General features: G+C 40.2%; 1 protein-coding gene across 5 annotated transcripts in view; it reads right to left on the reverse strand.

Moving 5' to 3' along the window:
- The window catches only part of TENM1 (teneurin transmembrane protein 1), a 303,243-nt gene that overhangs the window by 8,595 nt on the left and 279,414 nt on the right, over positions 1–15,234 (reverse strand). For all 5 annotated transcript variants that reach the window (XM_050310928.1, XM_050310926.1, XM_050310927.1 and 2 more), the window contains 4 exons: positions 12,126–12,298; positions 10,296–10,531; positions 4,714–5,010; positions 456–843 (listed from right to left, as the gene is read on the reverse strand). In XM_050310928.1, the coding sequence (XP_050166885.1) occupies positions 456–843; positions 4,714–5,010; positions 10,296–10,531; positions 12,126–12,298 (1,094 nt within the window). The remainder of the gene's footprint in view (positions 1–455; positions 844–4,713; positions 5,011–10,295; positions 10,532–12,125; positions 12,299–15,234) is intronic.

Below are 15,234 nucleotides of genomic sequence, written 5' to 3' on the forward strand. Positions count from 1 at the left end.
ATTTCATTAACATTCATTTAAATGAATGCTGGTTTATTAATAATTATTATTTCTATTTACTTACAAGATAATTCTAAATTTATTTTACATGGTGATTTCTTTCTTTATAAAAACAATCCTTTTGAATTTATGTTATATTATGGTGTAAACAGGGAAACTTGAAAATACAAACTATAAACCAACTTGATTTAGTATTTAGCAAATATCCACACAGTGGAATAAAAACAACCAAACATTCTAAGAGCTATTCCATACTAAGCAATAAAAAGAAGACTGTATTTCAAATGGGACAGCTATATTCACCTATGGACACAGACACAGAGATATACACACATATTTTTCTATTGAAACATAAAATATAAGAACTTGTAGGCATAAAAATAATGGAAGTTCGTGCCAGGTAAGCGCAGGATCAAAGCCAAAAACTTCAGCAAAGTAGCCACCATTATACAAACCTGTTTGCCTGTATCTGATGGTGCAGATGAACCCATCATGCATTAAATGTATTGTTTTGATAACCCCAGAAGACTCCTCGTAGGTGAACGTGACCTGGGTGGTATCATAAAGAATCTCGGAGAGCCGGGACTGCTTGGTGTACTTGTAGAGGACCCTGCGGCCTGTCCCGGGGTACAGGGTCTGGAGCAGCCGCCCGTCCCTGCTGAGGTCCTGCACGAAGGCGGCGCCGCTGTCCGGAGGGGTGTAGATGTTGCGGTAGTAGCCGACGGACAGCATGGTCTGCAGGGCGTGGCGCACCATGCTCGGCATGGTGACCGACAGCAGGTAATCCGACTGGTCGTACTCGAAGATGTAGCGGCGCTGGCTGTGCAGCAGGAGCATCACGGACTGCAACCAAACAGCAAAGGGCAGGGTAAGGGGCTGATCAGGCACGTGGCTGTTCGCCTAGCGAGTGCCTGAAGGTTATGGAAATGCTGAAACAACCGCTCGCTTTTACGGTCTGTACAGCTCCAAGTGGAGCTTTCAGCTGGCCAGCAAGGTGGTACAAAACAGGAGGAGAATGATAATAAGGCCAGAGGTAAGGATCTCCAAACTGGAAGGCAGATGTGGCTCTCAGTAGCATTTCAGCCTCATGCTGTCTTGCTATGTTGCTTTGAAATATTTAGGTCATTCTCTCAGGAAGCAAATACAGAGAAAACCTCTTCCTCACACACAGGCAGAGCATCTGCACCAGCAGATGTGCCTAAGGGAGTTGGAAAGGGGAAACTTTGTGTATATACAAGGTGTTTAGCTTTCACTGGCACTCTGCGTATCTCCAGCACAGAGCTACCCTGTTTTTGTATGTCTTCTTTCAAATGCATGTCACTCCAGAGCTCACAGTATCTCCATGCTTACAGATGGATGAAAATAGTGTGCAGGTTCTTTGGTGTGACTACTTCTATCATTGGTTTTTAATTTTTACAAAGAATATAATTTCTACACAGGCACTTGATACTTGCCCTGTGTTGGTTAATTGTGGCTGGTCAATGAAATCGGGTTTGTTTGTCTGCAAAGCGAATGTGCAAGCATGGCAGACTTTTTTCTGTCAATAATTAAAGTTTGGGTCCTGTAAACCTTTTTACCTGTCACGTGCAAAGTCACAGTGTCACAGAGTACAAGCCCGCTGGTGAACAATCATTGTTGAAACAAGCATAGTGAAAACAAAGAGTGAAACTGTATGGGGGAACTCTGCAGCCTTTCCCCAGCTCCAGCAAAACAAAGTCTTACAAGGTGTGACTGCTTTCTCACAGAGCACTGGGGAAAGAAATCAGAAAAACAGTATTTTTTTTCCTCTAAGCTCAAAAATCTTCTCTGGGAAGGAAGCACCACAAGCTCAGCCCTGCAATGTGTTAAGTAAAACGTTGGCCCTGAGCCACTTTGCTCTGACAAATAAACCAAGTGTTCATTCAGAGGGCCAGAGACAGGCTCAGCCTTGGCCATCCTCTCTGCACTCCCAGCCCCCTGCCTGCCCAAGATGTGTTTCTTCCTGCCCTTGGCGAAAGACATCTGTCACCTGTACACCAGCCAGAGAGCACCAACATATGCCACTCCAGGTCACCCTGTGCCAGCTGGTGATGACAGACCCTCACACCGAGCTAGTTCTGATCACTTTATCGCTGCTCGGCCAAGCATCTCCAACAGCACTGTGTTTATTTTGTTTCCACCTCCAGTCAAGAGTCTCCAGTCTGCAGTAAACCACTGCCTGAACTCTCTCCTAGCAGTGCTGTGACGCCTCTCTCTATATACTGCTCCCCCGCCTGTTTTTAAGCTGTCTGCCATTGACAGAGTACGAATAACAAGATCAGAAACATCCCCAATATAACTTTAGTGCCCCTGTGTGCCATTTTTACAGCACTTTGTGGCTTTTCCACTTTTGTTCAGGATAGTAAAAGGACAGACAGTACTAGGGCTGGAGACTTAGTATCCTTTCAAGCCTATTAGAGGATGCCATAAAGAGAAAAAAAAATTAATTCCCAATTCATCCTAATAATATTACAATAGATTTTTCAACTCTGCATAAATTGGGTTCTAATTGTTTTAAAGGATTTCGGAGAGTAGCTCATAAAACATCCAAAAAGCTGTCATTTCATTAAAGCAGCCAGAGCCTGGTCAACCACAGAATGATTGATGCCGTATGGTGTATCAAGACACACAGCCAGTGGCAATTACTGGGAGCTCTGCTGGGAATAGACAAATGCTGAGCATCACCACTAGATGTCATTTCTGTCCAACATACACATGCAGCCAGTCATCTGTTTTGTCTGCTGGATTTTGGAACCGAGCTTGGAGTGTTCAGGACATTTTATATCACCATTAATTATTGAGGAAAGTGACCAAAACAAGAGGAACTGAATCTCATCAGTAAGAATTATTTCCAATGCAAATGTCACAGCACCTTTTAAAACCTTAATTGTTTGAGCTGATTTTGTAAGGGTAGAGATTTTTGAAGATGTACAATTAACTCATCAATTGCTAAAACCGAAGAATTAAATAACTATGATTTGGAAGCAAACTATAAAATTGATTTTTTTTTCATATAAAGAATTATTGAGTCTTATGTGGTTTCAGACAACCTTTAGCAATCATTACATAATTAACACAATGAGTTATTGACTTTAATGGAGCCACAAAGTGATATTTCAATGTCTGTTTTTGACAGTGAATTCATCTTTCTTTGGCACATGGAACAACAGCCATGAAAGTGCATTAAATAGCTGGGAGATCATGTCCATGGTGTGTATGACTGAACCAGTAATCTTTTGCCATTTCCTTCTACAGGATCAGGATTTGGCCATTTCTTTAGAATTCCAGGCTAACAGTGTTAAGTTATATGACTTTATGTCTGAGCTCATCATAAACTAAGAACAGACAAAATGGTTTGGGAAAGATAAGAAGTGTACATCTTTCCAAAATTATAGTCCCTTATGTCCAAAGAAAAAACCAAAAGATTCCTCCAAAAGACACATTGCCCAAATATTTGAAACCTGTATGAAATGCCTGTTTACTTGTACTTTGCAGAAGACCATACAGACAAAAGAAACCCTGACAAATTTATCTGAAGGAAACTTCTGAAGCTCCTGGGGTTTGCCAATCTTGTTAACACATGCAAGAACCATACTGCATGGAGACAGGGAGGGAATCACATTTTTATGCATTCTCCAGTCTCAATAATTTTTTTTCCACTGGGTTAGGTTTGAGTTTTTTGAGGATCAAGCTTAAACACATTCAAAATAAGTATGGCACAGTTTATCTTAAAAGTACACATTTGGAACTCTTTAGTATATAAATAACTTCAAAGTTACTGGATTTTGTGTGTGTAATACCTCCTATCAGTGTTACCTCACCTGCCCCCCACCCCCCATAGCCTTTTCCTGCAGTTTACAGGTTCAGAGAAAATGTTCTGCAAACCCAGGGTGTATTGAGTAGTCTAAGATGTTGCTATTTAAAAACAGTTTGAATATGAGTTAACACTAAGTTCTGAAAGCCTTAAAAATACATATTGGTTTTTTGGTTTTGAGAGACAAGACCAAGCGAGATGTTTCTACAGATGAAGGAGATGGTCTTCCTTAGTCTGTACAACACTCCACATTTTATGACCATTACCTATAGATATAAATGAAAATTACAATACTCAGGGAATTTAGATGCAAAGTCCGTATAAAAGCAGAGCAATAACTCATTTCAGATTAATGGTTTCCCTAAATGGCCCTCGTGAATATTGGAGTAAACTTTCTCCTCACAGGATCAATCCCTTGTTTACAACACAGCACTGAATAGGTGCAAGCTTGTACTCATGGGCTCATAATTTTGGCTTAAAAGAACTGTATTTCTGTGGGGAGAAAGGTTCCCTTTCAGTGACTGTTATCTTTTTGACTATTATCTCGAGTAGTAACACGCTTTTCAGCAGTGAGGGTGTCCTTTGTTCACTTAAACTTGAACTGAGACCAAAAAGTCATTTTTACCTACCAATTAAACAAACCTGAAGTGCTGATAACTTTCTTCAGAACTAAACTGTGGCAGGTTTGAGTGGGTGACATCTAGGTGTAAGTGTGTCCAGGCACATTTTTATCTAGTTATGTAATTCTATGTATTTTCTATTTAAAAAGTCTTAAATACTCTTGCAAGAGGTAGCTTTATAACGGAGTTCACAATAGGATATCTATATAAAATAAAATCTTTTTTGTCTTGATGCAACAATCCACTTTTAAAATGCCTTACCTTTTCTAGATATGTGTAACTCCATATTTTACCATCTGCCCATGTTCTGGAAATGATGTTCCCACTTGGATCATACTCCATTTTCTCAGTCCAGGTTCCTCTTTGGATATAGGTGACTAATCCAGAATGTGAATAAGTGATATTGACCTCATTGTACTTGCTGATGGGCGACCATAGGATGGGGCGTCCTGTCTGGTCATACATAATTCGAAGGGTGAATTTGCGATGATCATCGTAAATCTTCCCTGTTCTGGTCACGTGATCGAAATCAATGGAGAGCAGGTTTCTGTTGTGGGTCTAAACACAAAGATACAGTAAGGTAAGAAAACAGTGCATCCTAAGCACACCCAACACAGACACGTCTGTGCCAGCGCTGATCAAAGTCAGCAGTGGTTTAACATGGTGAGCTGGGCCTTCCTGAAGACAAGAAAACAGAAAAAGATTCAGATGAGAAATAGGACCAGAAAATAAAATGCTGCTTGCACTCGGTGTTATTATACTTGACATTACAGGATGCTTCCATGTGTTAAAGCCTCACCTCTGCTCTCACCTTTTCTTAAATTTTTCTTCTTTCTTCTCAGCTGTGGATGATCTCCTTGTCAAGCCCACAAATTAAGAAAGATCTACTATCTCACATCCTCTCTCAAGCTCTGCTAACATTGACAGGTCAGGTGCTGCTCTGGGATAGCCCTCACCAGGTTGATGCCACAAAGGGCAGAGCTGTGCTTGCAGCTCCTGCAGACCCTGCTCACCAGTGTCCTCACGCTCCTTCCCAAAGCCACCCCGCTCCCAGAGCTCCTGAAAGCCAGCAGCAGTGGTGCCCAGTGCCAGCCATAGTCCTTGTGGCAGCTCTCTCGCCACATTTGGGACCTGCAACACTTGTTAAACTTTCTGTGTCTGGTAGATGGACAGCAACCCAATGTTCAATCTGAAATCAAGTTCAAAGCTGAGGCAGAGTCATGAAGACAAAATGTATTTACCCAGTGCTATCATCATCTGTCTCCTTACATCATTAAGCCACTGGACAATCACTAATAAACGCCATTTAAATCTGAGATATAATAAACCATAAAACATTGTTCATTGACTTGTCTTTTTCAGATCAATGCTCAATATGCTCATTGTATTAATCTACCACATTTTATCTAATCAGTCTATTCCAATTAATAAGTTCCCTACAGCAAAGATGATGCCAGTGCAGGTGTTAGCACAGGGCATGGCACAGTGCTTGCCCCTCACTGAGACCTGGAGGCACAGCCCCAGAGTAAATGGTTAATAAAACCTGTTTAATAATTCAAGCTGTGATTAGAATGAACATTTTTTTTTCTTTCCCCTTTCTGTTTTTAGATACAAAATAATTTGAGAATCTGGAAGAAGCAGGTGTTCTTTCTTCAACTACCATTTCTGGGGCTTTATATACACACATGTCTAACTTTAATAGTGTTCATTTACAATAGCTGTAAAATACCTATATACCCCTGTAGACTGCTGTAACTATTGCAATTTATGCTCTAATGATAGTTAAGGAGCCCAAGTAAAATGTGATGCTCAGTTCAACTATATTTGCTTGTATACAATCTGATGGATTAAGTTTAATACATTTTTTAGAAAACTTCTTGAAATCTCTGAAAACAAATCCTCTTGTTGGCAAAATAACTGAAAAGCAAGCAGGGGGCATACTCTGTCTCATAGTCATTTATGTTCTATGTACATGTTTAATGTTCTTATTGCTATTATTATTATTGTAGAATGCAGTTAGGAGAAAGGAAAGTCTCGAATACAAATTGCTTGCAATCTGAATTTCAGAGACTATACAACAAATAAGAATGAAAAGCAAACAGAGACAGAATTAGCAGCGAAGTGGAAAGCGGTAGTAATTGAAAACTCACTGAGTTAAAATAAGGTTAAAATACTTCCCTTTTATTGCACATTTTATGTCTCATTTGTTTACTTTCTTATACTAAACTTAAATTTAATGCCCTTCTCAAGGTAAGACAGGATGATACATGGATAGCACAACTCGTCTCAATATTGGTATCGACAGGCTGATTTCAAATCCTGGTGGCTTCATAAAGACAACTCCTCAACCATACATACAGCACAGCAAGGAGCCTTTGAGAGTGGCTCGAGCCCATGTACCCTGGTATGAGCCAGGGAAAACTGGTCTCTGAAAGCAGTGTCAGGCTGGAATGTCAGCTAATGAAAATGGAGAAAATTCAGCTGACTTCAATAATGTTGGAAGCGCATAAAAAGATGCATTTATTATATATTTTTTAACATTTGTTGACTCTACTTCTATCAGTTTTATAGCTAGAAATTTTGCAGTGTAAATATCACGTAACTGTTTGCTTCTTTTGGCTTTCATTTCCAAGTGTACCCTGTCCACAGCGTGTAAGTCAGATGAGATGACTGCGTTATTTCCTTGTCTGTGTTTGGATTTGAGCCAACGTAAACTCACAGACCCTGGTAGAGGACTTGGTCCCATCTTTAGAATTTGCTGTAAGACTGGTAAATAAAGGGAGATCATTTGCTAAATGCAATAATGAACATGACTGTCAAAGCCTGTGTCTGCAAGATTTTTGAACTGAGGCCAATGAGTAACTTCCTTTTTCGTTATTAAAAAAAAAAAAAAAAAAAAAAAAGGCAAAAAATAAGTGAGACTGGCCAAGCATTCAATTTTCAATTTTGTAGATATTCAGTTATAAAACCTGGACTGCATCCAATGCCAAGTTCCTCAAGTTATGCAAAAGTCAGGAGGGAATGGAGCTGCATTCTAATCAGTGTATTACTATGCATCATGCTCATCGCTTTTAACAGCAGCCTTTGCTTCATTTTTAGAAGTCAATTAAAATAGCAGTTCAATTGATAAAAAAGAAGTCTTGCTAGATTAAGATTGATGTTAAAATGCCTGATTGTACATAGATTTATTATTAATATAAAATGCATACATGCCCATAGACTGTTTTATGTACGCTCAGGAAGCGTCGGGGCAGGCGGTTCTGCACTTAAAGGAACCCTGTGGTTAATTCCTTTTCCCCACATTGATTTAGATCCTGAGATAAAGTTAGATGTCTGTCCTAGCATTTCATTTAACTTACTCGCTTCTGCCCTATTTCCAGAGCAGGGAATTCACACCATGCAAAAATCCAGCTTTTTAAAACACAATGTTTCCAAGCATTATTCAGAATGTGCTAACAGTGGCCTCTTTCCAAAACTGGAAATAACACTAATGGAGTGACACGCTTTCAATATGGTTGCTAATTGCGATCAGAATTAAAAAAGTTGGGACCAGGCAGAGAAGGAAAACCTTTATTCTCTTTCTTCTCTTCAAGTAGGTCATCCTTTATCTCATCCCCAGCTACCTGCCTTCTAATTTATACCTTTTAGCACTCAAAGCCGTTTGTTTCACTGACGGTATCAGGACTGATTTTTAAGTATCTTCTTTAAACCTCATTTCTATGCCTTTTTTTTTTTTTCTTTCTCAGAAAACTCTTCCATTGTGCTGGTTTTTTTTTTTCCTTTAACTGAGGGCTCCTGCAAGTCTGTTCATTTCCGTTGAGACTGCTCCAATCCCCAGAGCTTTTCTCTACATATATTTTCAAAGTTCAGCATAGTTCTTTCTGCCCTATATTGCAAGCTTTCTAACACACTTCCTATTGTGCCAGGCATGGCAAATTAAGCGTTTAAAAACTTCCTTTTAAACATATAACCCACTAGAAGTTTTCAGAAGGTCTCACCAGAACCTCATCCTGCATAAGGACTTCTAATGATGTCACTTTTTTTTTTTTCCCCAGCAGTACCCAAGGATCTGTCAACAGTAAGCCCTAAATCCATTTCATTATTTGGCATAATGTCTCAAACACACTGTAGGATGATACTTTTGCTCATGCTGTGCTGAATATTTCCTTTAATCACCAAGAAATCTCTGGGTAGATTCCTTTGCCTTCCTCACCAGCTGAACTGTCCCAGCTCCTTCCATCTTCACTGACTCCCCACTCCATCAGCATCCCATGCAAGCATCTCAGTGCTGAAGCCGAACTCCAGGACCCATATATTTCTGCTATTCTCCAAAGCCCTTTTTCATGGTATTAACAGCCTCAGCAGACCATTTTTCCCTTTCTCTTGTTCATATTTAGATGGTGTAACTTAAATGCAGCATACGATTGGACTCAACGATCTTAGAGGTCTTTTCCAACATAAATGATTCTATGATTCTAATATTTCTACTCCTTTCCACTACTAAATCTTCCTTTCGTGTGCTATCCCATCAGGTTTCCTCCAGCCTTGCTCTGACAGCCCTCAGACAGCCCCAGAGCTCAGTACAATCAAGGGAGTCAGTACAGTCAAGACTGCAATACAGGCAGCAGGTTTGTCCTTCTGAGCAGGCAGGGACAATTCATAGGCCCTCCTGATCTTGGATATGAATAAAAAGACACTATTTACAGAAACAACAAGAGCTGGGTTGCTAGTGTGTACTAGAGAATAAAAGACATCAGTACATCAAAATTATTCTTACACCTCTCCTTCACCTTCCATCCACTCATTGGAGGAGGAGCACCCAAGTGCTATGCACCAACAGCCTGATCCAGAGGTTAATCAATCAGTTAAGCTCTGATACCTTCAGTGTTGCAGTATTTGAACAAACATTTTATGCCTCCAGCCAGAATTCACTTAATCTTGACCAATTTCTGAATTTCCTCTTTTTTTTTTTTTTTTTTTTGCCAGGCAATATTAAGAAACACAGAAACAAGTGAAAATGAAAGATTGTAGTCAATAGCACAATATTTTTAAGGTACAAAAATTCCCAGCTGTACTACTGGTACAGGCATTTTAAGTGGTATTCATGTGAAAACCAGAACTGATTTCATAAAAAACCTGTCCGGCAAAAGTAGCAATCTCTTTGAGCCGTAGTGTTACCTAATTAAATGCTAAATGTTGACCATCTGTCATTTTAATCTGGGAGTTCTCCTCACAGGTAAAAATAAACCAAGGATGCAATGTTAAAGCAAGTCTTAGAGCTGTGGTGCAGCCCGGCCAGAGGGAGTGAGGGGGTTTGAGAGCACGTGGGAGAGGGTAGAATTAATACACAGCCTGTCTAGGTACACAGGGAGGCTCTACATCACTCTGACTTGTAGGAAAGGCACTGGCAGGACACCCAAGGTGTGCACAGCAAGATCCTGTGCCCCGGGCAGCAGCGGGCACCTGTTGGCTCCCCCAGAAGAAAGAGGGTTAATAGATCTGAGAGATGCAGAATGTAGCTCCAACATTGCCGCTGTGCCAGAGTAACTACGCATTGTCCTTTGCTCACAGCTTCTTCCAAAGCCATAATTAAGCTCTTAGTTGAAAAAGAAGGGGAAGAAAAGAAGTAATTATGTCTTGAGGTCAAGTCTTACAACCAAAATCAAACAGAGATCAAATATCCCTGAGACTGTCGGAGGAGTTTGGTTTTGAAATTCATGGCTGGGGCCCATCATTGATACAAAATTTTCATTGCTATTCTTACAAAGTAGAACATTTCAACATGATTTTACTTCAATGACTTTCAAAGGGAACACTGCACTTTACACAAGAGGAAGCCTTACCCTCAGCCTTCTCTCAAAAGTGGAGATATTGCCTTTGGTCTGCTCCCTCCTTTGCCTCCATTCAATGAGATTTGAGTTATGCTCTCCAGGAAGGGAGATATTGCACTTCCCTAGTGTGGGGCTGACAACCCCTGCTAGGATGTGAGGTTCTGTGTTCAGCGTGATTTCCATTCCACTGGCAAAGGTGACTCTCAGAGACCCATCTGGGCTGACCCGGTAGATGTTCTGTGTGTTATCTGTCAAAAAACAACCAAAAACAGGGAACAGAGAGAAGTTCAAGTAGATTAACAAACGAAATGTTAGGTGCAACAGGGCTTTATGTTTTACACAGGGAGGCTGCAGACAGCTGAACACACACCAACTGCAATGTGAATTTTGTAACCTCCAGGCCTTCCCATGTCTGAAGAGGTTTTTTTTTTTACATGGCCTGATGATTTCCATGTGAAGGTTTCCTGCAGCAGGAATAAAGTATTTTTGCTTTCAGCTTAAAAGTATGTAAACCCATAGGCTGAGTATTGACCACTGATACTGTGACAATTTTAGCATGCTGGGATCTGTCAACAGGACAATGCACTGCTTGTGCAAGACTATCTGAGGTCCGGCATGAAAGTTATTTTCCAAATGTCTAGGGTGACAGTCAGTCTCCCATCCTGTCCCTTTTCCCTGTATCACTGTACCACAACCTTGTCCTCTTCCCCATTAGCAGCAGGACTCTGGGCTCGAGGCACAGAGAGTGTCAACCATGAGCTGCCAGTTTCTGGCACTGCCCATAGACTGCAAGTATTTTCCTGAGACAAACTTTGGTATTATACCAATTTTGAGAGTTTCAGATTTAAGGACAGACATACAATCAGGCAGTAGATGATGTAGACAGCAAATGGAGTCACTTGGACAAAGCCTAACAGGTGACACAACAATATAATGTAATTGTTTCCACTTATGCAGTGGAAATGCCATACAATAATGGAGAGGAATGAGTGGGTATCTTGTGAGGTGAGTTCTTCCTTTTTTTTTCTTATAGATCAAAATTTGAGAAGAAGAAAACTTCTGTGATGTGCTCAGTTACAAAGCTTTTATGTAGCAGACCTGGAAGGAAATCAGAGAGCTATTTCCCAGCACCTGCAAAGTCTGACAACAAAAAACCCCAACAAGGACAAAATCCCCCAGATCGATAAAACTGTATTAAACCAGAAGTTCAGTGATGAATCTGCAAAATCTGGAGGAGGACACTGGGGCATTTCCATTAGGCAGAGAGCAATTTTTTTTTTGAGAGATATGATATTGACAGGGGAATACTGTGGTGTCTACAGGAGTTGAGTCAAAATCTCGTCCCCAGGGCAGTCACTAGCAGAGGTGGGTCACGTTTTGCCCCTTCCTACAAGCTCTGTCACCAGGACACAGAACTATCAGAAAGAATTTACAGCATTGGCCAAACAAGGCATTTCAGGGCTAATATGTCAGTGGAACCTGTCCTTCTTCTGGGAAGTATTTCTGAGAATAACAAAGCTCAGTGTATTAGAGATTAATCCAAGTCCTCCAGATACTAAAGTAGAAAGTAGCACATAAAGCCTGCAGACATTGGAGTTTTCAATAACTAGATTCTATCCATGGGATTCTTCTAGGAGGAAAAGAATTCCCTTGTGGTTTGTTTCTAACTGATACCCCAGGAGAACTGTAAACAGTATCTAGCTGTTTGTGCTGAAGCAAGGAAGAAACAAATGAACAAATTCTAATGTCTTTTTTTTTTTTGGCACACAGTTAAGAATGCACTCATGTCTGGGGTTTGAAACACAGTGATTAGGGGAGAAATAACAGAAATGTTTTCATTACCTTGTTTTAAAGTGTATATTGTAGAGGTAGCTGAAAAGTTTGTGGCTGTGATCACATTCTCTCTGTTTGAAGTATCAAGTTCCACTCGGGTCAGTTTTTCAACGTCGCTGTGGAAACTGCTGACTTCCCCAGTTGGGAAGGTTGCATTGGTCAGATGGCCATCAGAGTCATACCTGCAGGATATGATGTTAAAGAGCCATGAAAATACATAACTATGGTCATGTAAAAGACTTCTAAAACCAAAAAAATGGGGAAAAAAGTAAGAAGTATTGTCAACACTGTGCAGTAAGTTAAAAAGGTAATAATTGGTCCATTTATTCACTCAAAATGCATTCTGTCCCTATTCTGAATTCCTGCCTAGAGTCTCTTTCAGTGGTGCTGGATAAAAAACGACTGGAAGCCTATAAGATGCCATCTACATCACTCAGCTTCTGTCAGAGGTTTTCTGTGCTGGTTGGGGTTTCCCCCACCAGGCTGTGATGCAGGACTGAGGCCACTGGAGGTCACTCAGTGTTCAGGCAACCAGCTCAACCCCAAAAAGGCATTTTCATACCCACAGGATTAAATAAAAATTCTTACATTCTGAAACACTTAAAAACTGCCTTTTGTCACCGATGGGTGAAGTGCATAATAAGAATGGTGAATATAAAAAAGGGACCTAAAGCGTAACAATAGCGATAAAATTAGATTGAAATCTGCAGCAATTAAGTTGCCTACATGGGTTTTACTCTTGTGTTACGTTTCCCACAGGCCTACTCAAATCAGCAGGAGCTTCTCATCAGAAGTACCAGCACCAGAATCTAGAGTATCACATTCCAGTTCACCTAAACTTTATCAGGGCTAAAGAAATTCTTGTAGTTTAAGGTACTTGATGTGAATCAGGTCATGTCATCAAAAAGTCAGTAATTAATTCCAAAGCTCTGGAGCAGCCTTTCTAACAGGTCTTTTCAGTTCTACGAATACATTTGTTCTTTCTGATGGTTCATATGGAAACCTGTGCAGAACATTGCTTGGTGCTTGATACTGTTTTATAATAATGCCTCACAGCTTAAAAACCTTATTGATGCTGACATGTTTTTATTCATGTAAGGCAACTCACTGATATTGCAGATGTGTTTGCATGAGCAAAACCAACTCGTGTTCATAAAATAGAAACTTATTTGTGCAGGTAGGAAAACATAATTAAGTTTTCAAATTTTATTAACTGTCTCCTCTCATTGACAAAACATATCCTGCAGCTGGCAAAGCTGCAGGGCCTTCAAAGGACCTCTTCCAATTCACATCAGCAGACAATCTGGCTATGTCCTTCCCTTTAAGGTGTTGGCATAATTTCCTTAGGATCTTTATTTGACCCCAATTAGTCACACAAAATCTACATGTTACAAGAAGTACTAGTGAAAAAAAGTCAGGATTTCCTCCAATATTTTAAAAAAAAAAATAAAAATAGAGCAGCTGTTCTTTTCAAATGAAACACTGGAAAATGAACTCGTGAGCATCTTGTGGTAATGCTAAATTCAATATAATCTCTTTTTCACCTCTTATTGCCCTCATATACATCACGCAACTTATTTACATTCTACCCTTATGTTGGTTCTGTGCAAGTTGACTGGGTGCCAGAGGCAGCGATTAAAATTGACTCAGATCACTACTTTTCATCATTAGAAAACTCCATGAACATTGGGCAGTTATATTTCATTTACTGCTTGATCAAACAGATATGACAGCTTGCTAGGTTATTTGGATTTGTTACTGTACCATAGAAAAATCCCCAAATAATGCATTTTTAGGGTGCAAATATAGCCAGTTTATTGGAATGTACTTGTGCACAAGACACAGGATCCATCTTCACTAAGGATCTAGTTTTGCTGCTGCTGAGATACAAAACTCCCTGTGTAGCTGAAAATGGGATAAACTGTTCCTGGCTGGCTGGCCAGATAGGGTACTGAATCATAATGAGACCAGAGCACATGCCAACAGGCTCTTACTTGAGTAGATGGTCCCACTGACTTCAAGGAGGACATGCAGAATAGCGCCTCAATATCGATTCCACAGCGTGATCATCTAAAGGGTTTTTTTCTTCCAGATTGCTCCAAGAAACCCAACCCTCCCAGGACAGGTTCTGTCACCTTCCACATGATGAATAGCAGCACACTGGGACTCAGCTCCTGCAGAGCAATGTCCTGCCCATACTAATAGGAGTGGAATCATGACATATTTCTTAATGTTAATTTGGGGCTCAGTTATGCCACTGTTAATCATGTCAGTGACCATTTAATCATGCAAATAATTGCATTGATTTCAGTACCCACATGAGAAAGTGCTCACCAATATTTGAAATGCACACATGGGGATACAGCTTCACAATCCATTTGCATTTCTATGTGTAGCACAGTTAAGAGTTATATCATTTCAAAGGGAAAGCGGTCTAATTAATTTTTTCAGAGAGTTGTTTCTTGCAGGTGTTTTCTTGTCCTTGATTTAATAGAGGCCCAGTGCTCCCCCTCCCCTTTTACAGATTTAATGATACAATATTAAAAGAAATCTAGATGACTGAAAATTGTACATTAGCTATAATTTTATGCAAGAGCTCTTTCAGTACTTCCATTCCATCAGATTAGAGTAGATGGATGACAAGTACTTTTGTAGGTGGTTTTCTACCTCTTAATAATTTCCCTCTCTGAGTGAATCTGACATATAGGTAGATGTTCTGAACAGTTCATTATCTTTGCTCATATTCCCAAGTATGTGTGATACGTGTTGTTAAACAAACTCATCCCCATTTCAGCTTGACAGTGCCATGGGTTGAACTTTTGGATGGGAATGCAAATCTAGCATAAGCAGAGAAGATGAGTCCAAGCAATTTGAAAGATGCTCACATAGTAATTCTCTCAGTTCCAATGCTATGCTCATATAGGGCTTGCAAGCATTTCACATATAAGTAAGTCCTTCAAAAAATTCCAATTTTCAAGCTGAAATTGTCTGTCAGTACAGAATGTGACCTGTCTGGAAAATAATATCTGGTTAAAGGATAACAAAGGACCATCCCAGCCCCTGACCTATTCATGGTAGCAGATGAGCAGCATCTCCTGAAAGCACATCGAGTCAGCAC

The sequence above is a fragment of the Myiozetetes cayanensis genome, unplaced genomic scaffold (assembly GCF_022539395.1).
Source record: "Myiozetetes cayanensis isolate MyiCay16 unplaced genomic scaffold, myiCay2020 scf15, whole genome shotgun sequence".
NCBI classification, from domain to species: Eukaryota; Metazoa; Chordata; class Aves; order Passeriformes; family Tyrannidae; genus Myiozetetes; species Myiozetetes cayanensis.